We start from the raw sequence: 27,414 nt of genomic DNA, 5'->3' as shown, positions 1-27,414 counted from the left end.
ACCCTCGACTGCCACCCACACATAGATTGTGTGAGGAGGAGAACTAATAACCTCGACTACCACTCACGTGAGGAGGAGAATAAATCACCTCTACTGCCACTCACCAACACAAAGTAGGTGAGGAGGAGAACAAGCTACCTCAACTGCCACTCACCAACACAAAGTCAGTGAGGAGGAGACCTAATCACATAAGCCGCGTATGGTGAGGAAAAATCATCGAAAACCAGTAAATCCATGTAGCTTCCCCATATTTCTCACGAGATAGAAACCATGTATTCAACGACGTGACCCCGCACGCCAAGATTACTCTCAATCTCAAAATGGATAAGTGAGAAATAGGAATAAATCGACGGCGTGTCCCACACGCCCAAATATTCTCAAATCCGTGACCAAAACCGGAAATTAGTATAGGTAAATCCCATTTCCAAAAAATCTCTCAAAATCTCCAAGAAGCCAACCCAATCCAAAATCCTTAATTAGGCATTCCCAATGCTAAAACCGAAAGTCAGTAAACAATTGAGAATATCCAACCCCATTGAAACTCATCTTAAAAATCTTTCAGGAGCTTAACTCGGTGATTAGGGATATGCTTAATTCCGGAAATTTACCTCGGAAATTAGGGAATTCATCAAATAATAATATAAATCAAAACCAACCTTTGAAACTCATTATTGAAAGCAAATCCATGATATAATTCGAAATCAATTTCCTCAAAAAGTAATATGAATAATCACTAGAGCATTATTTTAAGAAAATAAATGCATGCATCGTTATTTAAAACAAAAGTCCACTCACAGTACTATTCAGGTGATCACGCATACGAGTTCCTTCGTCGAGCAATCGCTCGGTGCGTCACCCTGTACACAATTATATTCCGTGAATAACTATTCAACAAATTAATACGATTCCTAAAATCAATTCCTCATAATTACATCTCCACTTCTCCTCGGATTCAACCCACATTCTACCACTAATACCAATTCGTTATCTTAAAGGTTCCAAGTCAGAACCGAGAGATATCCGACGGTCGGATTCTCATAATTCGATAATCGAAACCCTAAACTTCAAAAATTCATAATTAATTCCAAGCTTCTCCAAAAATCACCAAACTTCACAAACAAGCTCTACAACATTTATAGAATTTAATGGGCTAAAAACTAGAATTAAAACACTGCCCTACACGCCTCCACGCGCCACCCACAGTGGCGGCGCGTGGGGCCCACGCGCCGGTGGCCACCACCTCCAATGGCCACCAAATTTGGACAGCACCACCTACTCATCAGACCCAACCATTCATTCAACTACAACAAGTTCCGATTTTACCTGGAAGAGCTCCAATTCGGCCGGTGAAAAATTTCCAGAAATTCCAAGAACCCTAGAAATTGCAAATCGTTAATTCGACCTCTACACTGCAAATTGAAATGAAAGACCTTAGGGGAAATGATCTATGTCAAAAACCGAACCTTCGATGTCAATTTCGTGGCCGGAAACGGCCGGAATCGGAAGAATCGCCGGAAAACCCCAATCTGCTACAGTGAAGTTCACGGCTCCAAATCGAGCTCCACCGGTCGAGCCACCGCAAAACACCACCCCAGGCGTGTCAAGGGAGAGAAGGCGAGCCTGATGATGTCCGGATTCCATCGTGGGGTGGCCGGAAAAGGAAGAAATCGGAGGGAGAAGAAATCGGGCCGAAGAGGAGAAAGGATCGGGGGAGAGGAGAGAGAAAAGCCGGTAAGTTTCCCAAAATGGAAACTTACCACAGTAAATTGGCTATTTATAGAAACTTACCCTGAACAGTAACTATGAACAGTAACTTTAATCTTTCGCTTATAACTTTCGCATACGAACTCCGATTTTTACGAACCACATATGCACGCGCTCGGTTTAACGTTCTCTACAACTTTCACGAAGGAAGTTTTCTCAAATTTTGACCCGATCAAAAAGTCAACTTTTAGGGCCACTAAAGTTACCGAAAAAGAGTAAAAGTAAATCGAATTGTCGTTTACTGTCCAAATGACTAGTAAACCGGTGAATTAAGATACGGGATGTTACAACAGGGGCGGAACCAGGATTTGTAATTGGGGGGGGGGGGGGGGGGGGGGTCGGGACATAGTTAAACATATAACTAAAAATGAAACAAAAAAACTTCACAACATTTTTCTTTAGACTTCAACTATAGCAAGCAATCTCTTTACAAACGTTATTGTTCGATCCTTACTATGATCTAATGAAACTTCAAAACTAAAAAATTAACCGTAAACCGCAATAAGTTTAAGTGTTGAACAATAGAAAAAGAAGAAGAAAAGAATATATTAGATTGAATCCTAATAAATGAATTCTTATGAATTTTAGTAAATAATTTATGAGAGGTAAATGCTCTCATCTCTCTTTTTGACCAAAATAATAATAATGAGAGATAAATAGTATCACTACATTAAATACTGTGCAAACAGGGGGGGGTCCGATTTGCTAAAACATATAAACTTATATATAATTATACATAATTAATGTATTAATTAGTTGTTATGTTCAATTGATTGGGGGGGGGGGGGGGGGGGTCTGAACCCCTGCAGACCCTTTACTAGTTCCGCCCCTGGGTGACAAAGTGTGCTACGACTCTGAGCTGAAACCTAATTTGGATAAAGCTCTTCCCAAGTGGTGTTTTTCACAAGCGGATAATCGAATGTTTGACCTCTTTGAGTATCCAACTCACATTCACCAACTTACAAACCTAGTCAGGTTTCTGTTAAACCAAACTCGTTGGGTACACCAACTTGTTGTAGAAGAAATTTTAATCCACCAAAATATATAGATATTTGTCTTACAAGCCAAAAATATGACTTGCATGCTTCCATCAAGATTCTGTTCCCTAGAGAGGGGTAGTTGGATATGTTGAAGGTTTCTAAAGGTTGACTCTGTTCTGGTCCTTCATTTTGTTGGTTGTTAGATGAACTTACATTGCTATGACAATTATGCAAGGAATATACATATGATAAGGAGCAATCTGGTTCCTGAAACTTGAATTGATTCCATGATTGAAGTCGATGACTTGTGTTTTGGGGTACTAACGATTCAATTTTAAATTTGATTTCCTAAGATTCGTTTTGGCTAAACAAAGCCAAAGAGATCAAGCAAAGACAATGATCATTATCAGTTCCTATTAATTAATAAAGATGGCTCTTATAAAGTTATAGACCAATAAGAAATTAAAGTTGTTTGGATTTTGCATATATTTTCGTATCTCAAATGTAATACCGGAGTAGGAACCTTGTTTCTTATGCACTCTGATAAACCCTCCCTTAAACCCTAAAAACCCACAAGTAAGTTTTCTCCATAGTAACAACAAAGGGGCAAAAAGTGAATGGCATGGCTTATTTCCTAGAGCTCAAACTCTCAAAATTACTGCCACAATGCACATTCAGACAGTTGAAGCAAATACATGCCCTCATTCTCACTACCTCACTCAACCAAGACATCCAAACTTTCTCCAGATTTCTCCGGCGGAGCACGGAGTTTGGAGCAATGGAATATCCCAATCTCATATATTCCCAACTGGGTTCTCATTTCAGTAATAACATCATGATTCAAAATGCTATGATTAGAGGGTATGGTGGAAATGGTCTCTTTGAGCAATGCCTGCACCTGTACGATGAAATGCCTCAGAGAGGACTCAAACCCCATAACTTCACTTACCCATATGTGTTGAGCTCGTGTTCTAAACTGGGTTGGTTCCGAAAAGGCAAACAAGTGCATTGCCGGATTGTAAAGGATGGGTTTGAGTCCAATCTATCAGTTGCTAATGCCCTTTTCCATTTATACGTTAAAATGGTGGATTTGAGTGATGCCCGCAAGGTGTTTGATGATGTGTCTGTGAAAACTATCGAATTACGGAACCGAATGATTTCACTTTATGTGAGTGCTCGCGATGTTCAGAGTGCAAGGAAGCTGTTTGATGTCATGCCTGAAAGGGACATTGTTTCGTGGAATTCGATGATCACCGGCTACGCTGAAGTAGGGGATGCAGGCAATGCGAGAGATTTGTTTGAGCGGATACCCGAGAAGGATGTTGTATCATGGACAATAATGATCAGAGTGTATGCCGCTGCAGGAGACCTTATGACAGCGACAAAGTTTTTCGAGACAATGCCTTGCAAGAATGTGGTTTCATGGAACTCTATGATTTCAAGTTACTCCCAGCATGGACAACTTGAACAAGCATTGGATCTCTTTGTCCAAATGCAATCGGGTGGTGAAGTTCCGGACAAATACACGTTTGTTTCTGTTCTATCGGCTTGTTCTCAGTTGGGTGCTTTAGAATTTGGAAAGTGGATACACTACTTGATACAAGACTGGTCTCAGTTTGGAGCCATTTTGGGGACTGCCCTTATAGACATGTATGCAAAATGCGGGGACATACATAGAGCTCTCACGCTTTTTATCAAGATGGGAGAGAGGGATGTATTTTGTTGGAATGTTATGATTAGATCTGTAGCTATCCACGGAAGAACAGGAGACGCCATCAAGATATACTCATTGATGCAAAAAAAAGGGTTGGAGCCGAATGACTTCACGTTCACTGCTGCTCTCTTTGCTTGTAGCCATGGAGGCTTAGTAAAGGAAGGTGAAGGAATCTTCTATTCCATGGAGAGGGATTTTGGGGTTGAACCAAAACTCGAGCATTATGGCTGCATAATTGACCTACTGAGCCGAAATGGTCAGTTGGAGGAAGCAGTACGTCTAGTAAAGGAAATGCCGTATAAGCCTGACATAGCAATATGGGGAGCTTTGCTTGGCGGTTGCAGAGATAGAAGTCACCTTAAATTGGCAGAGGAAGTGATAGAGAAAGCTACAGAGTTGGAAGCAAATGAATCAGGAGTTTATGTGCTCTTGTCTAACATGCATGCCTCAGTAGGGCAATGGCCGGAGGCTCAAAGTGCAAGAGAAATGATGGAAGAAAAGAAAATTTGGAAGAACACAGGGCATAGTAATGTTTATGCTTCTTGAAGTCTTGCATACAGATGGATTCAATCATTTTCAAAGCAATGTAAATGTGAAAATGATGAGAAATATTGGCTTGGCCGCTCAGGCAGAGCTCAGTACTTATAGTCATGAGCCCTTCTCTTTTTATGGCTGGCCTCTGGCATTCAAATAGATATTAAGCATGACATGGAACAAGAACGGAAAGCACCATGCTACAAGAATCAAACCTTGTATCTTTAAGAAAACACCTTCTAGACATTTCAAAAAAAAAAAAAAACACCTTCTAGAAAGAATTTCATTGATCAAAGGCGATTCTACAAAGATCAATACATGTCACACAGCTTCTCAAAATGAAATTGATGAGAAAGCTGTGAAATGCAAGATACAAAATGTTACAAGCTGCCACGTACACCCTACATACATCCTTGTCCTACAGTCCCTACCCGTCATTACAATACAGTGAAGCACAATAAGTTCTGCTAAGAAATCTTAACCAAAATAATCTTGAATCAACACTAATACAACTAATCGTATCACTCCCCGATTCTAACAGAAATTAACATCTTTCCTTGCAGGGAAGAAACAACAGTATCTTTACTGTTAAGACTACAACTATAAGAACTTGCACAACACACAATGCAAACATAGTTCAAATAAAATTTCAAGAGTAATGCAAACCCATCAGCAAATAATAGTGACCAATATAGATAGATAGACCATATCACAAGTTATACTTCAGCCATCTGGATAGCTGTATCCAAAACTAACCAACTCAAGTTAAGCAACGAAATAATGTCCAGATCTTCAGCTCTATCAGTCCATGCAATGATATTAAGATACGATCGTCATTATATTGGAGAGTTCTATCCCAATAACTTCAAAGTTCCATCCTCCACTCATGAACTGATCATGTTGAATTGGAATCTGGAAAGCTGCTGAGGAATTGTAGATATAACAGGCCCATATCTCTGCAATTGAGAAATATGCATCATGAGAACAAACAGAATAATGAAGATTGTACATCAGGAAAAAAAAAAACAGAAAGGACAAGAAGAAGAAGATAAAATTCATGGGAAGAAGAAATATTAATGTTTTTAATCCTATAGACTACAGCAATAGGAAGATGGGTAAGCGAAATATCCATGAGGTATTATAAATATTTGGTAAACCATTCTAACAAGAAGTAGCCACAGCATTGGAACTTAAAATTCACACTGAAACACAAGTCCAATTCTAAGATTATATAACAGAAGCACGCCATATAATTATCATACCTGAACATTGTCATAGAGTTCAAACAACGGAACAGCAAGGAGTTTTAGGTTCTTTGGCACAGCAAAGTACTCCCTCTCAGATAAGTGAACAAGGAAAAGCTTCTTGCACTCCTGCATTACAAACATAGGGCAAAATCAGTACATGGCAAAGATTGGGAAGCAACATAAACAATATTCCATTGTTTGTCTCGTAGACAGGGTTGGTCATTACCTTTGGTTTTGTTATGTGAGGAGGGCAATATGGATACATTATGGTTTCAAAGTTTGGCCTCCACCAGATAGCGACGCATTCTCCTATCTGCATCAAGATTCAAAAGGTAAGCAACAAGCATTAACAAAAATAGAGCACGTAGTTTTTTGCAAGCTCGCTAAGGTTGTAGGATATATGCCTATATTAATAACTAAATTTCAGAACTTCAAATACAATTGGTGGCATGTTAGATTGACATACTGCAGCTTCCCATACACCAATGTCAGTTTTATGAAGAATAACACTAAAGAAGCACCTAAAATGCTATTATCCGTCTCATTCTTGATGCTCTGGCACATTCACACATCTTTCATTGCCTTATTACACTTACAAACAACTTCCTTCCCAGTTATATTTCTCGTGTTTTCCACTAATAAGGCTTAAATTATCTCTCTCTTATCAACACTTAATAACAGTACCTGCCAATCAGGGACAAGGTTTGCTGAATTAGCACCAAGTTTGCTGGTGAGCTTTCTTTTCAGCCCCTCAATCTCTGCAACACGACAAGATCCACCCCAAAAAAAACAACAAAAGAAAAGGTTTTAGCCTTTGACAATATCATGCATACACCATAAAAAGGATGGAGTGAAGGGTTAAGTCCATACCATTCTCTCCTGGCTTCAGCCGTCCACCAGGAAGTTTGCAGAACGTGTTTCCGATCTGCAGAAGCAGTATGTGGGGATGATTATGTTCCTGTACCTGCACAATCGAGAAAAATGTTGAGCCCTGGGAAATAATGCAAACACCTACATGTATATATCAAAACTAAGTTCACGCCCAATCTTCCTCCACCCAAGCCACGCCACAATTCACACATGAATTATGCTTGCAAGAATGTTGGGAATCAGAGACCTACTATACCAGAACATGAACTAATCAAATTGAAATGATAGCTAATAGCCTGCTAATACCCATTACTAAGTATTTGCCGACCTTTCTCAGAAACCATTAAACATACGAATAAAATTCGCCTATTTTCCCCACCCAAGTATACAATCCCTAAATCTATTGGGGCTCGGTTGATGCATCATGTATAAAATGAAGTCATACACAATAGCAAATGTTCCTAAACCTATAAATCTGGTTAATCATCCAAAATGCATCTTAGATAAGTGTTCAGGCTTCACAAAAAGAGCTTCAATTGCCTATATCATCTTGAAAATAAAATAAAAAATTACAATTTCACCGAACAAAATTACCAAGTCCTTTGAGAACGTACCAGTAAAATAGCTTCGACGCTTGTCCTCATCCCCTCTTTCATATAGCTGTGAATTCAAAAACGAACACACACAAACAAAAAAAATTTTAAAAATTAGGGTTTATAAAAAAAAGCATAAAGAACCTTCACGGACACTGAAATTAAAAAACTAATCGGAATCAATTGAAAACGGAGCGAAGCTAAAAACGACGTCGCATACTTGACTTTCATGCGAGCGAGGCGATCGGCGACGGAGGTGTCCTTCTCCATCTTGGGCTCTTTGGTCCCGAACGTGTAGCTGGACAGTGGATAGGTGTTGACCACCGCCGACGTCACCATTTTTTACAGCTCCGAGGAGATCTCCGGTCTCTCTGTTTTGGCTCTGAGAATTTTTGATCTGCGAGGAGTGTGAGACTTCGAGAGAGAGAGGGAGAGAGATTCAAACCCAGAAGAAACAAAACCCAGGGTTTTTGGTTCTCTCTAGTCGCGTTTAACACAAATCCGCATCACGGACCAGTCTTCTCCCTGTTTGATTTCCTCCAGGGGCTGCCACGTGTCCAATTAGTTGAATCGAACGGTGGAGGTCAAGAGGCTTGTGCCGCCAATTATGCAATATTTTTTACTTGTTTTTATTTTTCAGAAACCTATTTACGAAAATAGTTATGCGGTGTGTAGCTGTGTTTACACAATCTTTTCTTCTTCTTTTTCTGAAGTAGTTAGAGCAAGTTCACCCGTTTGGTGACCAGGTCACCTACTATTCACTATTTTTTAGTGTTAATTTCACCCTCTGGGTCACGAGCACAGTGTATTTCGTGCCCTGGGTCAACCGGAGTCACTTTCTGGGTCACCATCGGGACCTGCAAAGTGACCTGGTGACCTAGGTCACCATGAAAACTGTGCCCGTGACGCAGAGGGTGAAAATTAACACTAAAAAGTAGTGAATAGTGGGTGACCTGGTGACCCAACGGGTGAACTTGCTCTTACAATTGAAATTTATATTTCTTACTAGATCGTTTTGGAGATGATTGCAATTAGTCGTACGTCATCGAAAAATGTTCAACATCTTAGAGCACTGTAAACAAGGATACAGGTACATGTTTCGAGTTTGATTAAATAAGAAGTGTGACAAATTTGCAAAATATATATACATATGGATCATCTATCTTTGCTATATTATTTTGGTGGTGGTTACCGAGACTTTCTTTTTCTTATGCACGGTATTGATATTTAAAAGGATTCGTTTATTTATGTGTCTCAGCTCTCTACATACATATGACAGTTATGTAATTTTTTATTTTATTTTAGGCGTTAGCCAAAGATTATTATCATTTGGTATGAGAACTTCTTTCAATGTGGTAGTAATACAACCTTCTAGATCTATATTGCATTATGGCTCATGAAGATACAATGATTTATTACTTGTGCAAATGTGCAACTAATCTGAATAACTTCAACAATTTATGTTCGGCATATCCCTATGAAGATCGAGATCAAGTAAAGTTTATTACAGTCTTTTTAGAATTATCATCTCTCTCTCGAAGAAACCCTAAGGGTCGGCGGCAGCGGCTTCAACTAAGAGCTTGCTCTCGTCCGGCGGCAGCTATGGCATTCGGGCGGGCCTTTTGGCCTCACCAATGACGCGTGATCTGCTGCCAGACGAGACTTAATGCTAGCGTTCCGGAGGCTCGGGTGTGGGTGTTGCTCGAAAGTTTTTGCAGGTATTAGGAACACTCTATGTACTTCTAGCGCCTTTGGAGTAGTACCGAAAGAGGGTATCCGCTACCTCTACGTATTTAAATGTACAATGAGTAAGACTATATGTACGTACCACTTGTGGGTACTACCACTAGCTTCTTGTCTGTCTATAAATGACAGCGGAAGGGTATGTAACGACCTATTCTGGCTTGTGATGAATACATTATTTCACCCTCGTGGCATTACTAAAAAAAAAAAAAAGTAAAGTTTATTACAAGACAATCTTTTGGTCATTTCGAATATCTTTGATAACAGTCATTTCGAATATCTTTGATAACAAAGCTTAAATTTCTTTCTCAATCATCTGAACTAGTTATGCTTAAATTTCTTACTCATTGTACATTTAAATACGTAGAGGTAGCGAATACCCTCTTTCGGTACTACTCCAAAGGCGCTAGAAGTACATAGAGTGTTCCTAATACAATGAACTTTATTGTAATTAGACAAACTAAAAACACCATCCCTAGAGCAAAACCCTAGCTCATCAAATTTTTGTCCCAAGGAGCTCCAAAAGCAGGCCTACCCAAAGCCCAACAGGCTGAGATTGGCCCAGACCAAACTTCCATCTCCAAACCCGTCCTCAGCCACCACCGTGCCCAGGCCCGCTCCGACAGGATTCCCGCCGTCACGACGCAAACGACGCAAACACCGCCACAAAACCCCACCACGATCCTACGCCGCCGCCAAAGTTGAAACTGCCACGACACCACGACCCAACGCTCCACGGTCCAAACGCCGCGGCCGAAGTCGAAACCGCCACGCCCAGCGCCCTCAATATCTGCAACGCCGTCGATCTGCACATGCTTACGAGTTTTTTTTTTTTTTTTTATCAAATAAGAACTTCTTTAATAATGAACTGCTTACAACGAGTTTTGGGCGACATCTCTTACGCAGAAATGGCCACTAGACTTCCCACTGGGAACTCTATATACTGACTCTAAACTGGCACTACAACTGTATGACAAAGACAAAAAGCGCAGGAACAGTAAATCCTTGACATCGCACCTCTCGTCCAGCCAGTAAGAACTCTAAAGCTAGACAACTCACTTGTGTCGACATTAACTCACCAACCAGAGTCCTCCTGACCAGCTTTTGATCGACCAAGCCAACACTCGTTGTGACCCAAACTCGACCAAAAGGATTGTCGGGCGTTCAAACCTGGGACTAAAGAAAACCCAACACCATCACCACCCTATTGTCGACACCATCCATCCTCCACTGCTCCAAAACGCCATCGCCTCCGACCCGATCCCAGATAGAAAGGACCCACTAGAAGGCCAAGGGTGATGGTCTAGCCAGACTGTTTGCCACCGCTGCTGACCCAACTCCAGAACAGGAACGATCCCCGAGACCGCGACAGAGAAGATTGTCTCTGCCACACCTTTAGTAGTGTCATATTACCAACAATTAATAAAATAAAACCAAACCCTAAAACAATAGTAACAGCCAAACCCGCCACCATGGCAAACCCGATCCACCATCGCACCACCACCAGCGGCCCCCCGTCCACCACGATCTCCACCTATCAACCAACCAAACAAGTAGCAGCCCAAGACCAAGCCCAAACCCCATACGGACTGCTCTGTGCTCTGCCAATTTGTAACTAGCCCAAAATAGCCAAGATCCAAGAACTCCAAACGGAGAGCCCACTCAAAGGCCCAGCAGGCCAGGCTTGACTCCGGCCCCGGAGCCATCGCCGCTCCTGAAACCCTGCACACAGTTCCAGTGAAGCTTTGCATGAGGCCGCTCCGCTGTGATCCCCGCCGCCACAGAACAGACCCACCTCAGAACATGCCGCCTCCACCTTCCTCACACCGAAGCCACCTCAATCCAGTACCCCGCCAACCCACGCCGCTGCAGATCTTGAATCTCAAACCCCTGCAACCGTCGTCCGTCGAAGAAGCCCGAACCGAGATCAGCCAAAAACCTTCTATGAGAATTTAGATGAATACGGAACTACTGATACAACCTTCTAAATTTATAACTTGTCGATATGATTACTGCATTAATCCCCTTGAAAATACAATAATTTATTATTGTGTGACTAATTTGACTTGCAATGACGCATGTTCTGCATATCTCTTACTTAAGAACATTAAGATCAAGTAAAGTTGATTACAATTAGACAGTTTTTCGGTCATTTCAAATATTTTTCATATGACATAACTTACCAAATCTCTTTCTCGATCATTTGAGCTAATGAGTCGCTTGATGTGTTCGTATAAGAACCTACCAACATTACATTTAGCTAGCCTAAATCTGTGTCCTAGACTATTCAGATTACAACAACGCGTACGGGAGTAAAGCTTACAAATTATACTTTACAGCTCTATCATATCGTTGCCACGCAGAGGGGGATCGAGGAAGTTGATCAAAAACAGTATGAAAGATAATCCACGCACCCTAATGTAATGCTGCAAACAACATAGGAAGTTCATGTACAGCTCTACCATATGCATGTTATATGCTTAATTGGTTAGCTTATGAGTCTTCAGCTCGTATACATACCTGAAGAACTGTGACAGTTGGTACAATCTAATGAAGAACAAGTCATACATTGATACATATATGGCTTAATTTCTGTATCGAACATGTATATCACTGTATCACAGCAAATGAAGCAAAGATATATACATGAACAAAAGACAACACAAACCCTAACAGAGACGGTGAAAGGTACGATAATCAAGAACACAGAACTAGATGCACAAACACATTGACTGATGGGATTGCAATGGCACCACATTCGTGCAACTACATATACCAAACGTTCGACACCACCATGTGAGCATTTCCTACTTACTACTAACATACACAGACAACAACAACAACATGCCTATAGAAATCAATAACAAATTAATACGTACATGTGATTTTAGTAATGCCATGCAATTAACATATGCTTAATCCACGTTTATGAACTATTGCTTCAAGAACATGTTAGAAAAAATTCCACAAATTGAATTAATCTAAACAAATTTTGTCATTACCGAAAAATGTTCAAAATCTAAGAGCACAATGAAGAAACAAAAATACAAGTACATGTTTTGAGTTTGATTAAATAAGTTGCATGTCAAATTTGCAAATGTTTTTACATGTAGACCATCCACGACACTAATCTTTGCTATATTGTTTTGGTATGGTTAACGAGACTTTCTTTGTGTTTTGCTCAACTTAGAAATTCAAAAGAACTCAATATGGAAATAGGGTGGCATCTCAACTATGCATGTGCCTATATATTATTTGTTCTTTTCTTTTGGCTAAAAATTGTTATCATTTGGTATGAAGACTCAGACAGATATGATCGCAATACAATCTTCCGGATCTATAATTGTTGATATAGTTATTGCGTTAGCGCTCATGAAAAGACAATAATTTGAAGAACTTGCAACGATGTATGTCATGCATATTCCAAGAAGATCATGATCAAACAAAATTTATTATAATCTTTCGGTTACGTTTCAAATATCTTCGATGAAAGAGCTTAAATCTAGCTTTTTCATAATCATTTCAGTCAGTGATTCTCTTGATGATGCTCGTGTAAGAACCTGCCAACATTACATTAGCTAGCCTAAACCTATGTCCTAGACTATTCAAATTACAACCATGAGAGTAAAGTTTACAAATTATGTTGTGCATGCAGCTATATCATATGCCACATCAAGAACACTGTGAAAAATATATTATGCACACATATGCATTGCTGCAAACAACACAGGAAATTCATGTACAGCTCCATCAAATGTTATTTTGGTTTAGGTTTGGTTAGCTAATGAATTAATCTTCAGCTTGCATACCTGAAGAACTGTAACAGTTAATTACTACAAGTCAATGAAGAACAAGCCATACATTTATGGTTTTCTGCATCGAACATGTATATATATCACAACAAATGAATCAAGAATACACGAACAAAAGACAAAACAAATCTGAACAGACAGCAAAAAGAATAGATCTAGATGAACAAACGCATCTACGGTTTGAATTGCAGCCATGTAGTGATTCAATTTCATGCAACTACATATACCAAACCTTCGACACCACCATGTGAGCGTCTCCAACTTACTACTAACACACACACACACAAGAAGATGCCTACAGAAATCAATAACAAGCTAATACACGTGATTTTGGTTATGTCATGCAATTAACATATGCTTAGTCCACGTGTATGAACTATTGCTCCAAGAACAATAGAAGAGAGTACGAACGAACAGTAAATAGAGCACACCCGCAGAGAGATTATAGGTTAAAAGATATCTCATAAATTATTCCGAACAAAATGGTGTCTGTAAATTCTCTTGTATTTTTCGGCAAATATCGAAGTACGTAATTAGGGAAAATGGGTTAGAATTAAGCCATTTTTTTCGTCTAATCCGAAGCTAATGACTTTCTTCTACCCAAAAAAACCTGCAAAACCCCATCGGATCCACCCGCCAGGAGGGTACACTGTTCCTCACCGCCCATCTGCCGCCAGCACACACTGCTCACAAACCCACGGTCATCACAACCCTCGCTTCCCATTGGTCCAAACCCATGCACCCAAACAGGCTCACCCCACCTAACATCATACACAAACACCTGATTATTTTCAGACCCGCACCCGAGAAGCCCACCGTTTCTCCAAACCGACAACCCGACAAAGCTCCGATTGTTGGTGTGACCCGAATACGTCCGAATTTCCCGCGCGTCATCCACGCTCCACATCTTCAGACACCCGTCTGTTCCGGCTGACACCATCGAACGGCCGTTAAGGAACCTGACGTACGTCACGGTCTTATCGTGGCCGTCAAAACTCAAAACCGGGCCCGCCATTCTCCTCACATCATAGACGTAGGCTTTCCGGTCAGCGCATCCGACGGCCAGGAGCGGTCCACCGAAGGGATTGAACTCCACGCAACAAACCGGGTTACCCGATTCGGATGGAACCACTGTAGCCACACAGTCCCCGCCCTCGCACCGCGGGTCCCACATTTGAAGGGTCCCGTCGTCGGATCCGGACGCCCCGAGAACCGGATCCGAATCGGAGTAGTCGAGGCTCCAGACCCGGCGCCCGCCGTGCTCGTCGCGCTCGAAGATGGGGAGGTGGGACTCGAGATCGTACTCCGTGACGACGCCGTCGTAGTCCCCAGACCCGAGGACCCGGCCGCTCGACCCGGGCCGCCAGCGGAGGCTGCTGAGCTTGGCGGGGGTGCAAATGTAATAGTCGCATGCAGCAGCGTGGTCTAGCGAAACGACGTCGTCCTTAGGCTGTTCATGACTCGGCAGGAGAGACTTGACGCTGTAGATTCTAATCTTCCTGGCTATGCCTCCGGTGGCTAGAACAGTTTCCGATGGGTCGAACTCGATTACTCCGAGAGTGTTGGAGACGGAGCCGGTGGCGGTGGGGGAGGAGACGACCGTGGAGAGAGTGAAGTCCCATTCGAACCTGGACTTATGAAGATGATGATCATCGGCGGTGGGTTTGTTATCTTGAACTTGTTGTTGTTGTTGGTCTGGGTTTTGGAGTGGTTGTGGGACTGGGAAATGGAAAGGTGGGTTCATCGCCCAGTCATGGTTAAGGGGCGGTGGTGGTGGAGATGTTAAGTTTTGGAGGCATTGGGGGTGTTTCTGTACCAACCAAAGGCTCCCGTACCCTAGCATAGGACCTTCATATTACTCATGGAGGAAGTGGATAAATACTTGCAAATTTCTATGTATGTTCTTTACTCCATGTTTTGTTATCTGCCTCTTTTCTCAGATTCTTAATGTCTCCTTAAATTACATCAATGCCCTTGGTATCAAATAACGTGTAAATATCTCACATGTTATAAGTTGAAGGAGTTCGAAAACTGATATAATAGCGGTGGTGGAGGAGTCTCATGTTGTTTGTTATAAATTTTGAAACTCAAAAATTCTCCTTCAACTTCATCTTCCGAGTATTGTCAATACTATTGAATAAGACAAATCTCGAGTACTGAACTGCTTTAGATAAGTGAATATCTTAACAATTTGCAAGTATTTACGAATTTTGATTGATCACAGTAAGTTTAGTGGTCAACTCAATGTAGCTAAATTTGAAAGACTTAGGGCAAAATTTGCGTGTTTATTATTAGCTTATACATCATACAATTTTTTTGAAGTTATTTAGTACAACTAGCTTGAAAGTGTAAATGGTTTTAATTCATCACTCAAGATAATAGAGTTTTGTCAAAATTTTAATTATTTAGTGGAAGCTTCTCATTAGAAGAATCTTCCATCGATGAGGTAATAATCATTCTATGCTATCACGTGTAATTTCTACGAATTCGATAAAAATAACACGGATGGGTTGTTAATCCTCAAGCATATTGCCAAATTAAGCATTCTATAATAGTATAATTCCTTGAAAATTCTGTTTCTCTAGCAAAATCTTCTCATTGCATCAAAAAATCAACCTTTAGCTATTGCATAGGATGATCACAGTGTGTCATGGGCTTTTATGGTATTCCATCACCAATTTCATAAAATACAGTTCATACCATATACAGATATTGCATGCGAAACAAGTTATATATATAACCTAGGAAGGGAAAGATCAAAGATGGGATGTGCATATTTATTATTTGGTACACTAATAATAAAAACTGCAGCAAAGAGCTAGTGGAGAAGGAGGCACAAGAGAAGTAGACGCAGCGTTGGTTGGTTTTCTGCCTCATTTTGGTCATGGAAGATGGTGTGGCCACAGCCTGTGCTGTCCCCTTATGCATTACGTGGTTTCAGCAAAACCTTTTATCGTCCACCTTTATGATTCACTTACTTCCTTGCTCATATTCCCAACCTAATTCAAACAAACATGAGATGATGTGGCCTCTGATTTGAATAGCAACATAATATGATCTGCCAATGCTTATCTCACACAACTCCAAAGAGGACCAGGAGCCCACCACTCCTCCCTTATTAGAACTTTTTATAAAAGCAATCAAAAAGTACATATGTTAGGGGGGGGGAACTAGATCGAAACCTCCCCCAAAATAGTTAGACAAGCCCCACTCAATACAAAGTAAGAAAGGTAAAACAAGGAGGAAAACAAATCAAAAGTAATGTAAAATAACAAACCAAAGAACAAACTCATGTAACCAAAAAAAAAAAAAGAACAAACCAAGAGAAATGATAATTCATAATTGATTCTAGAAGCCAACTCCCTACCATACACCGCAGAAAAAGTAGGCAAGATTCTCCTTCAAATTAACTGCACCATCATTCAAAGCACCATCGTAAGCAAGTCTGTAAGCCAAAGCATTTTTCTTCCCTAATTAAGGCTCGTTATATGGACATAAAATGGAGAATCAGCTTTAATTTAATTTGTGTATTCTTCAGCATCATGTTTTAACACGTTTAAAAACTTTGAAGATAAAATCTACATCGGAATACCCTAAACACGTTCAAAAAAAGAATGCTAGTAACAGAAACTTCATTTACTACTTTAAGTAGAAAAATTTGGTATTTACAGTTGGAAAATGATGGCTCAAAGATGTACAGCCTGCAGAAGGCAGCTTTTTCTGATCTTGGATTCAATACGTTTACAGATTATTCCTTAAACTGAACAGTGTTTAAATTCACAATCAGTAGAGTGTTGTTTTAATTAAGTTCCTTCCAAACTAGCTAATAGTGACAAAGTAAACGTTAGTTTGAAAAAATGGACCAGAATATATAATAGAAAGAAACAGCTGCAGATTCTTATCCATCCAGTACTTTATCTTCTACCTGATCCATATGCAGAAACTATTAATTAAGCTCACTTGTGTATGGGGAAGGATCAATGAACAAGTCATTTTCTACTTGAAGGTGGATATCAGTTTCAATCATTGTCCTTTGGGCTTTCTAGTTTTAACCTAAGCCCATAAACAAATCAATTCTTCGATCTTTCAAAATTAAGGGGATGTAAGGATAATGTCTTTGTTAAGATGTAAAGATGATGATGTTGAGGGACTAAGGACCTATAAATAAATCACGTTAAGGTATTCGTTAAATCAAAGAAACTAAAACAAGAATAATTAGATGAGTAAAGTAAACTACTGTATATACTTCTCTATTACTTTATACATGTACAAAAATGTTTTTGTGTCGTACAACATAACATGTTATGATTAAATTTTTTTTTTTAATTAATTAGTAACTTCAAATAATTCATGTCACTCAGGCGCGGAACTACATGGAAGACTATATGGGCTATAGCCCAGACAACATTTTGGCCCAAAAATTCCTTCAGCCCATACCAGTCCAAAGAAAAAAAAAGTATATGTTGAAGTCCGAAATCGCATACTCCCAGTCTCCCACAGGCCGCAGCAGGTCACTACTCAAGTACTCACTAGGTCAGTTGAAGTGAATGATTGAATACTCCCACAAACCGCCGCCGGAAATCGCCATGAACCCACAATCCGATTTGGGGATCCCTGCTTCACATGTACAATTACTCTATCTTTCATCTTCACGGAGATTTAAATTTCAATTTGGGGAAATCCCATGAATCTACTCTAAATTTCTGGGTTTGTGGTTTACTGGTTTTGTAGGCAGACCTGCTTGTGTGTTTGGATGGAGCCATGGAGGTCAGTGGCTGACTTGCTGCTGCATCCCTGCGTGAGATTGTTTGATTTGGACTTTGGAGAATTGGAGTTGGTGAGCAAGTTGCTGCTGTGAATCTGTGTGATTCTGGATTTCTGGGTATTGAGTCTCTTACTCTATTGACTTTTTTTATTCCAAAGACTTGCCGAATGCCGACTTGATTAGTTGATTTGTTTCTCTGTGACTCTGTGCTCTTCATATATGCTTTATTAGGGCATCTCCAACCCTTTAGTCAAAAGCTAAAGTCATTTGGAAAATTTGACACCCCTAGTGTCATTACTGTTCATTCATATTTTGCATCTCCAACCCCCTTTAGTCAAAAGCCATAGCCATTTCATAATTTTAATTATTTTAGATAATTATTTAACTATAATATGAATTTATACTCTCCCTTTGAGAGAAAACCCTAACTCGGCGGCGCCCCTGTGCTAATCTCTCGTCCGGTGGCGGCCCTGGCAGCCCGGCTGGCCTTGGCCTCGCCGATGTCATGTGGTTTTGCTGCCGGACGGGGAAGGAATGGGCTGTTCATGTAGTTCTTGGATTGGGTTGCTCAAGTTCTTGGCCGGTGTTGTTTGGCTTTTGTGTTTCCGGCCGGTAATCTCTGGGAGGCGGCAGAGCTTGTGTCGGTGGAGGCTTGGATCGACGGCGCGATTCGAATTTGGTGGTGGCGTCGATCGGGGACGGTGAAATCGAGATTGGTTCGTGGGGATGCAGCTTGTGGCGGCCTGGTCTCATCGGGTTTTCATGTTGCGGCGTGGTTGGTCGGGTTTTGGTCGTGGCGGACTGTGGTGGGACTCGGAGAGGCGGGGACATGATGGAGCCGGGGCCGGGGAGGAGCTGCGCTGGAAGTTGGTGGTCTGGAGGTGATGGCTGCAGCCGAGCCAAGCAATGCCTGTTGGGCCTTGGGGGGTCCTTCTTCTTGGGCTGCTTGAACTGCAGTATTTTGGGCTAGGTTTTTTGCCCTAGGCCCATCTTTTATGTTTTTAGTTAGTCTAATTACAATAATTCCTTTTAGGAAGCTATGCGTTTTGTGCGCACTCTATGTTTCTCTAGCGCCTCTGGAGTAGTACCAATGGAGGATATCCGCTATATCTACGTTCCTGAAATGTCTAATGGTAGGTCTATTTCTATGTACCACTGTGGGTACTACCACTACCTTCTTGTCTGTCTGTAGATGGCAGCGGAAGGGTATGTAACGGCCTATTCTGGCTTTAGATGAATATATTGACACCCGCCCTTGGGTTTGGGTTGATTCAAAAAAAATAATAATATGAATTTATATATCATACATAATAATCTTATATAATATATCGTCGTTTAAATTTTTATTTTATTTTTGAAGTTTTTCTCATTTAAAACTACATTACTCTATTATTAGCTGTTGAATTTAATTCCTCACATTTTTCTGACTGTCAGACTAGAAATTAAGTAATTTTATATTTACTTTTTAATTTTTGGTATCAATTAATCTTGGCCTTCTATTTTGAATTGAGTTCATGAGGAGTGAATCATAGCCGCTTATTTTGGATAGTGGAAGGTGGGGCCCAACCTTCTTCCCCTAAGCCATTTTGGCTTTCGACCAAAAGAAGCAGTGGCTTCTACCAAAAGCTGGGCAAAAGCAGGTTTACCAAACGCACACAGGTCAGGTGCTTATAAGCAGGGGAGCAAAAAAGCCCCCCCCCAAACGCAATCTAAGCCATTTTGGCTTTCTAGTTTCTCTACCTTCATTTCTTAGTCATTTTGACTCAAGGTACGGCTCAAAAACCATTTTGATACCTTTTTTATTTGGGTTGGAGATGGTGAAAAAAAAAGTCCATTAGTCATTTTGGCTTTTGACTCCTTTGTTGGAGATGCCCTTAGTCTATTATTGCTTATTTGGTTTCATGGTTTAATTGTTTAATTACTCTGTGACTTGTCGACTTGAATATAATGATGGTATATATAATTGTTTAAATGCTGCAGCTTGGTTTCATTGTTTAATTACTGTGACTTGCCAAGACTTGGCCGATAGCATTGATAATGATTCTGTGATTGCTGAGTTTGAAGTGAGTGGGTCTCGGAAGGTACGATTTAGTTAGTTTATTGTTATTTTACAACAAATGTATGCTTGTAATTTTTAATTTACGGGGTTTGATTTTATGTCCCCTCCGTTGTATGTTTTGATTAAAAATTATAAAGGCGTGAGGATGAGCCTCCCATTGGGTTCCAAATCTCAAAAAAAAAAAAAAAAAAAAATTGTGCACTTCTAATTAGCCTAGACATGTCTAGAATCCTGGATCCGCCATTGATGTCACTTTTTAAAAATTTTGATCAAAATTGATAATATTATATTTAAACATCCTGTCTAATGAGACTAACTTTATGGCAGACAGATACTCATCATTTCATCATAACAATTTGACTAGTAGGGAACATATGGTCTTCAAGCTTTTAACTTCGACTTCTTAAGTTCTGCTGTTCTGTATGTGTACTAGAAATATTGAGCCCTAAAAAATGCATTTTGAATTTCATAGTTAGTAGACATACGACATGTCGCTTGTTCCATCCAATACGACATTACGACCTGAACCGAGCGCGCCAAATCAACAAAACCGTCCTCCTTCTTCATCACTCTCTTCACTCCCCAAAACCCCCAAAAACCATCGCTGCAAATTCCCCAATGGGAAAGCAAAAGCAGCAAGTATTATCGCGCTTCTTCGCGCCCAAATCCAAACCCCAAAACCCTCCATCCTCTTCTCCTTCTTCTTCTGCCCCACCCTTAAACCCTAACAACCCACCAACCCCACCGCCCAAAATCACAGCCACCGTCACCTACTCACCCTCCAAGCGCCTCCTCTCCTCCCAACTCACCTCTTCCCCAAAACCCACCAAACTCCCCAAGCTCTCTCCCCACACCCACAACCCTATACCCACCTCACCCAATCCCTCCCTCCACCAGAAATTCCTCCAGAAGCTCCTAGAACCCTCCACCAACATCCCCCAACCTTCTTCCACCCCCAATCCCTCAAACCCTAATCTCACACCTTTGGAGCGGCAGGTCGTCGACCTCAAGAAGAGGTACTCTGATGTGCTTCTAATGGTGGAAGTCGGTTACAAGTTCCGGTTTTTCGGAGAAGATGCGGAAATCGCGGCGAGAATTTTGGGGATTTATGCACACATGGATCATAGTTTCTTGACGGCGAGTGTGCCCACTTTCCGGCTGAATGTCCACGTCAGGAGGCTGGTGAGTGCTGGGTATAAGGTTGGGGTGGTGAAGCAGACCGAGACGGCGGCGATCAAGGCCCACGGGGCGAACCGGGGCGGCCCGTTTGGGAGGGGGTTGTCGGCATTGTACACGAAGGCGACGCTGGAGGCGGCGGAGGATGTGGGGGGAGGGGAGGAGGGGTGTGGTGGGGAGAGTAGTTACTTGGCTTGTGTGGTGGATGAGAGTGGGAATGTGGGTTGTGGAGGTGATGGGGGGATGGAAGTTAGGATTGGGATTGTTGCGGTGGAGATTTCGACTGGGGATGTTGTGTATGGAGAGTTTAGTGATAATTTTATGAGGAGTGGGCTTGAGGCTTTTGTGGTGAGCTTGTCTCCTGCTGAGTTGCTTCTTGGGGATCCACTTTCGAAACAAACCGAGAAGGTATATAGTCTTTTGCCGTAGGAATGTTAACTTGCAACTAAAGCTCTATTACTTTGTTAGTCTGTAATGATGGAACTTGGAAGCATACTGATTATAGGCAAGTTAGGTGAAATGTATGGTTTATCCAATCTTGCATTATCTCTTTATTGTAATGCCAAGTTTGACTGATAGGTTTGTGATTATTTTCATATAGATGTTACTTGCTTTTGCTGGACCTGCTTCAAATGTCCGCGTGGAGCGTGTCTCGCGGGATTGCTTCAAAGACGGTGGTGCTCTGGCTGAAGTAATGTCTTTATATGGAAACATGGATGAAGATAATTTAGGCGATCAAACAAAGATAAATTCAGAGGTTATAGAAAAGGGTAATCATCACCTGGGAATTGAGGTATTCTATGTGATTTAGAACCTTTTGTTTGTTTCTTTGCCATTCATTTTACCATTAGTCAGTAGGTTCCCATTCATGTTAGTATCTTGCATTATTCGACTATAAGGTCCATACACCAAACCTGTGGAACGTATTTCTTGTTATTGCACTTCTTGTCCTCGACTCTTATGTTTTTTTCTCTCTGTTTTTAAAGGGAATCATGAAATTGCCAAATTTGGCAGTCCAAGCACTGGCCCTAACCATTCGTCATCTGAAACAATTTGGTTTAGAAAGGATCCTTCACCTAGGAGCTTCTTTCAGGCCATTCTCAAGCAACATGGAAATGACTCTCTCAGCCAATGCACTTCAACAACTAGAGGTATCTTTAGTATTTTCAATAATCAATATTCTGAGATTTCAAAATACCAACTGATATATGTACAGTTGTACAAACCTGATATATTAGGATGACAGCCAGTTGTCCACTCTCTCAACGAGTCATGGAATTTACTTATATACTTATACTTATTGCAATAGGCTCCAACGCACATGGATCTGTTGGCAGTCGTAAATCCGTGTCATCTATTCAATTATTTTCAATAGTCAATGTGTTAAAGTTGAATTTATTGATCAATATTTGTGAAAAGAATGTAGATACAAACTATTTCAGAGAACTATTACATGGTGCTACTTGGTTGGCAGAGTCAGAAACTTTCCAGATTTGGAGCCTTGTCTTGTTTGTCGTAATGTAATTGCCATGATATAGAAATGATGCTTTTCCTATATTCTGAAAGCTGCAATAGTTTTTCCTTTTCTTAAATTTCTTTTCCATACCTTATTTTGACATTAGGTAAACATGCCCATAGGTATTGAAGAACAGCAATGATGGGTCTGAGTCTGGCTCCTTGCTGCAGTGTATGAATCATACTCTTACCATATATGGTTCAAGGCTTCTTAGACACTGGGTATGGTGGTCATGCAAATTGTTTATTGTTTCTATTTAGATTTTAGTTTTTCATTTATTCAGTAGTTGATAGTTCTGTTGCATGGTACAGGTAACTCACCCTTTATGTGATAGAAACATGATTTCTGCTCGTCTTGATGCTGTTTCTGAGATTGCAGATTCCATGGGGTCATCTAAAGCTTGTCAGATTATGAAAGGGGGAGATGCAGATGATTGTCACGTAACAATCTTGAAACCAGAGTTCAATTATATACTTTCTTCAGTTCTTACAACTCTGGGAAGGTCACCTGATATTCAGCGTGGGATAACAAGAATCTTTCATCGGACTGCCACTCCATCTGAGGTGATGCAGGGGTTCTTCTCTATCCTGCTATTCTGTTTGTAAATCATTAATCTTCTGGTTTAATTGACCTTGTCATATATAATAATTAATTATTTATAGTATATATATAATGAATAGATGAATCATATAATAAATAAGCTAGTGATATAGTTCTCTTCACCTAGCTGGTTCAGTTTTCAATAATGGGATTGTACAGTTCATTGCAGTTATTCAAGCTGTATTGTATGCCGGAAAACAACTTCAGCAACTTCAAATTGAAGAAGAGGGAAGTGAAAATTTTTTGGGAGGAAAGACAGTGTGCTCTGAGCTGTTGAGGAAGTTGATATTGACTGCTTCATCATCCAGTATAATTGGAAATGCTGCAAAACTTTTGTCTACACTTAACAAAGAAGCAGCTGACCAACAGGATCTACAGAACCTAATCGCCATTTCTGATGGCCAATTTCCTGAGGTTTGTACTAGGAGTTTCACACTCTGATTGTCACATCTATCTTTGGCTAATCTGTGCTGCCTTTTTTAAATCATTTTTCTTATACTCTGTCATGTTTATCTGTTTAGGTTTCTAAAGCAAGAAAGGAGGTTCAATTGGCAAATGAGAAATTGAATTCTCTCATTGGGTTATACCGCAAACAGCTTGGAATGCGTAAGTTGGAATTCATGAGTGTGTCCGGAACAACACACTTGATAGAGGTAGTTAGTTGAACTCCATTCTGAGAATATTCTTATACATATGAACACTCAATGTGCAAGTTGGATCTGTTAACATATCTAATATAAAATGATATTGCCTGCAGTTGGCTGTAGATGTAAAGGTGCCTTCAAATTGGGTTAAGATTAATAGCACCAAAAAAACAGTCCGGTATCACCCACCTGATGTCTTGACTGCTTTAGATCATCTAGCCCTTGCAAAAGAGGAACTCACTGTTGCCTGTCGTGCTGCTTGGGATAGCTTTCTAAGTGGATTCAGTAAATATTATGCCGAGTTTCAAACTGCTATTCAGGCACTAGCCAGTTTAGATTGTCTACATTCACTTGCTGTGCTTTCAAGAAATAAGGTATAGTACCATCTGCTGCATATTTAATTGAAATGCATGCTTCATTCTGCAACTTACTTTGGTGTTCAATAATTATAATCCTGTAAACTTTATCTTTTGCAGAACTATGTTCGTCCAGTGTTTGTATATGATGATGAACCTGTTCAGATACATATCTGTTCTGGACGTCACCCGGTACTGATACCTGTATAATGCTCATTTGGTTTAAGAACATAGCTAGCTATTACAATTGCTTTTAAGTGTCATTATTGGTTACTTCACACATTGCATGCTGAGCAATTATATCTATTATCTGATACAAAATGTAATCTTAGTACTTCGATTGACATTGAGAAACAATGGGTTTCAACCTAGAGACTATTGCAATTCAAGTTGTTCTGTTGATTTTAGTCGAGACAGTTGGTTTCTGAAGAAATTATTAAAATTGAAGAGTTTTGATTTCTGTAAAAATGTTGCATATATCAAATATTATGGCTCATTTTGAGTTGTCATTTGTTGCTGTACTAAGATTTGAATATATTGCATCGTCATTGTGGTCTTCTCTTTGATAGTTGCAATTCTTGTGATCAGGTTTTAGAGACGACATTACAGGACAACTTTGTTCCAAATCACACAGATTTACATACTGACAGAGAGTATTGTCAGATAATTACAGGGCCCAACATGGGTGGAAAGAGTTGTTACATTCGTCAAGTTGCCCTCATTGCTATTATGGCACAGGTAAGACTAGGAGCTCCACGAATGTACCTTTTTAGGTTTTGGTGATACAAGGGGATTGGTTGAGGCTATTACATTCACTTACATGCTATTAGTGAATATTTATATGTTATTAATTGATATGCTGGGACACATTTATAGCTTAATAGAAACATAAATAACAGGAACTAGCTGGTCTTCATCTTTGTATATATATGCATCTCTTCTGCATGCTCTCCAAGGGGTACTCCAGTTATAATTGTCTGAAGCTAGACATATTGATCAAGAATTTCCTTTTTTTTTTTCCTCTCGTTTCTGCTTATCTTTTAATAGAATGAATATCTAATTGTTGTGAGTGTGTTCTGATTCTTTCAGGTTGGCTCGTTTGTACCAGCATCATTGGCAAAACTGCATGTGTTGGATGGCATCTACACTCGAATGGGTGCTTCTGACAGTATCCAACAAGGGAGAAGCACCTTTCTTGAAGAACTAAGCGAGGCATCACACATACTCCACAATTGCACAGCACGCTCACTGGTTATCATTGATGAGCTTGGGAGAGGCACCAGCACACACGATGGTGTGGCTATTGCTTACGCTACATTACATCATTTGCTACAGCAGAAAAGATGCATGGTCCTCTTTGTCACGCACTATCCAAAAATTGCTTCTATCAGAACTGAATTCCCAGGCTCAGTGGGGGCTTACCATGTTTCTTACCTGACTTCAGAACGGGATAGAGGTACAGTGGACATGACATCTGAAAATGAAGATGTCACATACTTGTATAAACTTGTGCCTGGTGTTTCAGAGAGGAGTTTTGGATTCAAGGTTGCAGAGCTTGCTCAGGTATCTATCTCTCTCTTTCTCTGTCCCATCATGGATACTGTATCACTTGATTGTGTTTTTAAGTTGGGCACTCTTTGTTGTGCAGCTACCTTCCTCTTGCATCAGACGAGCCACTTTCATGGCTGATAGGTTGGAGGCAGTAGTAAGAAGCCGAGAAAGAAATAGATACGGCAACAAGAGGTTGCTAAAATCACTGACAATAGATAAAAAAGAAGAAGTGCAAGAGGAAATGCTGGGATCTTCCACCAACGTTTGTGGACGGGAGAATCAGGTTAAAGAAGATAAAATTAGCGGTGAATACAAGGAATTCTTTCTAAATCTGAAAACTGCAATATCTAGTGGTGACCTTACAAAAAGCATTCAGTATTTGAACCATGCAAGAAGCATTGCACAAGAATTAGTAAGCAGGTAAATATGAACGTTTTTAGTTCTGATTGATTTTGCTATATTACCATGGTAGTTTATCTGGCACTGCATTATAAACTGAATGTTTTTACGTATTGTCATGTATTTCCCAGGTAAATAGTCATTCCTAATACGGCAACATGGAGGCGGATTTAGAACGTTGAATTTCATCAGTTTCGTAGATAATGTTTCCTGTAACGAATTTCTCAAGCTCTCCATCGCCATTTTTGTAAATTATGAATCAACAAAATGATACGGTTTTACCAACCAATCATTACCATATCTATTTTTCCTAGTCATTTTAATCCAGCTTTTTAAAGCAGTTTTTCTTTCCCATTATCGAATTTGTTTCCTATAGTTAAAATTAGCCATTCTTGGTTTGCATACCGATTATCCCCAATTACTAAATCAATACAAGAACCTCATATTGATGATCGAATTCAACATGAAATGGACGGTTGAATAACATCAAGTACATTATTTTGTTATTAAAAAAAAAAGTTGTCATTTCAAGAAAAGAAAAAAAAAAGTTGTCTAAAAATATCAACAGCTCATATCTTCTGAAAAAAGCACCGCCGGGTGCACAAAAGAACTTTTCTACGTTAACAACCATATTTGCTTCTCGAAATACACAAGTCATACACACGTTGTAGTTTAACATGGTTAGACCCAACTGCTACCGTTTAGTAGTTAGTTAATCCGGCTTTGTAAATCCAAGTTAAATGAACCTTGGCTGCCACGTCATCCAGAATTTTTCGATGATGATTCGATTGTAGTCAAAAAACACAGACTGGCAGGCAGGTCGTTCTGGATATTTACGGACCCCAAAAATAGTAAAGCTAGCAGCTAGCTAGGTCCGTTTAGAGAGCGACTATCACGTGATAGAAGCACGTGACAGTCCAACAAGATTTTGTAGAGGGTAGCTAGGAAAGTAGAAACAGTCTGTCTCAGAGGCTCTTTCTAGAAAACCCAGGCCCTTTTCCGTAATTTCAACCGCCACAGAGGAGAGAATCCGCTTTCTTCTCTTCTCTTACACTTTTAGAGTTTTAGTAACCGAAAAAAAAAAAAAAAAA

The 27,414-nt window shown here is 40.3% G+C and overlaps 4 protein-coding genes across 4 annotated transcripts; 2 read left to right on the top strand and 2 right to left on the bottom strand.

The window, feature by feature from the left end:
- The first annotated feature begins 3,273 nt into the window (after positions 1-3,273).
- LOC133717628 (pentatricopeptide repeat-containing protein At3g29230-like) lies at positions 3,274-5,317 on the top strand. Its single transcript, XM_062144338.1, has one exon. It carries the CDS (start codon positions 3,367-3,369, stop codon positions 5,002-5,004), a length of 1,638 nt encoding a protein of 545 aa, XP_062000322.1. The 5' UTR covers positions 3,274-3,366; the 3' UTR covers positions 5,005-5,317.
- A 297-nt stretch (positions 5,318-5,614) lies between these two features.
- LOC133717629 (pre-mRNA cleavage factor Im 25 kDa subunit 2) lies at positions 5,615-8,199 on the bottom strand. Its single transcript, XM_062144339.1, has 7 exons — positions 7,923-8,199; positions 7,724-7,769; positions 7,110-7,203; positions 6,924-6,997; positions 6,466-6,552; positions 6,255-6,365; positions 5,615-5,948 (listed from the first exon to the last, which is right to left on the bottom strand). The coding sequence occupies exons 1-7, from the start codon at positions 8,039-8,041 to the stop codon at positions 5,877-5,879; spliced, it is 603 nt and encodes a 200-aa protein (XP_062000323.1). The 5' UTR covers positions 8,042-8,199; the 3' UTR covers positions 5,615-5,876.
- A 5,124-nt stretch (positions 8,200-13,323) lies between these two features.
- Positions 13,324-15,155, bottom strand: LOC133715241 (WD repeat-containing protein RUP2). Its single transcript, XM_062141659.1, has one exon. The coding sequence runs from the start codon at positions 15,098-15,100 to the stop codon at positions 13,829-13,831; it is 1,272 nt and encodes a 423-aa protein (XP_061997643.1). The 5' UTR covers positions 15,101-15,155; the 3' UTR covers positions 13,324-13,828.
- Positions 15,156-20,616: 5,461 nt separating this feature from the next.
- On the top strand, positions 20,617-26,680 carry LOC133717556 (DNA mismatch repair protein MSH3). The gene is made up of 13 exons (XM_062144277.1): positions 20,617-21,665; positions 21,859-22,050; positions 22,244-22,408; positions 22,896-22,994; positions 23,085-23,336; positions 23,533-23,787; positions 23,895-24,026; positions 24,131-24,391; positions 24,494-24,565; positions 24,962-25,111; positions 25,463-25,936; positions 26,022-26,344; positions 26,455-26,680. The coding sequence occupies exons 1-13, from the start codon at positions 20,700-20,702 to the stop codon at positions 26,456-26,458; spliced, it is 3,345 nt and encodes a 1,114-aa protein (XP_062000261.1). The 5' UTR covers positions 20,617-20,699; the 3' UTR covers positions 26,459-26,680.
- The last annotated feature ends 734 nt before the right edge of the window (positions 26,681-27,414 follow it).

Source organism: Rosa rugosa, chromosome 6 (assembly GCF_958449725.1).
Source record: "Rosa rugosa chromosome 6, drRosRugo1.1, whole genome shotgun sequence".
Lineage (NCBI taxonomy): Eukaryota > Viridiplantae > Streptophyta > Magnoliopsida > Rosales > Rosaceae > Rosa > Rosa rugosa.
Note: the sequence above shows the minus strand (reverse complement) of the source record. Positions and strands in the feature narration are given on the sequence as shown.

Bases quoted from the DNA above. Each gene is read 5' to 3' on its own strand.
- LOC133717628 (XM_062144338.1), top strand. From the start codon at position 3,367: ATGGCTTATTTCCTAGAGCTCAAACTCTCAAAATTACTGCCACAATGC.
- LOC133717556 (XM_062144277.1), top strand. From the start codon at position 20,700: ATGGGAAAGCAAAAGCAGCAAGTATTATCGCGCTTCTTCGCGCCCAAA. The intron at 22,995-23,084 runs GTATGGTGGTCA...TGCATGGTACAG, and splicing joins CAAGGCTTCTTAGACACTGG to GTAACTCACCCTTTATGTGA. The intron at 25,112-25,462 runs GTAAGACTAGGA...TGATTCTTTCAG, and splicing joins TCATTGCTATTATGGCACAG to GTTGGCTCGTTTGTACCAGC.
- LOC133717629 (XM_062144339.1), bottom strand. From the start codon at position 8,041: ATGGTGACGTCGGCGGTGGTCAACACCTATCCACTGTCCAGCTACACG. The intron at 7,770-7,922 runs GTATGCGACGTC...TTGAATTCACAG, and splicing joins CTCGCTCGCATGAAAGTCAA to CTATATGAAAGAGGGGATGA. The intron at 6,366-6,465 runs GTAATGACCAAC...TTTGTAATGCAG, and splicing joins CTCACATAACAAAACCAAAG to GAGTGCAAGAAGCTTTTCCT.
- LOC133715241 (XM_062141659.1), bottom strand. From the start codon at position 15,100: ATGCTAGGGTACGGGAGCCTTTGGTTGGTACAGAAACACCCCCAATGC.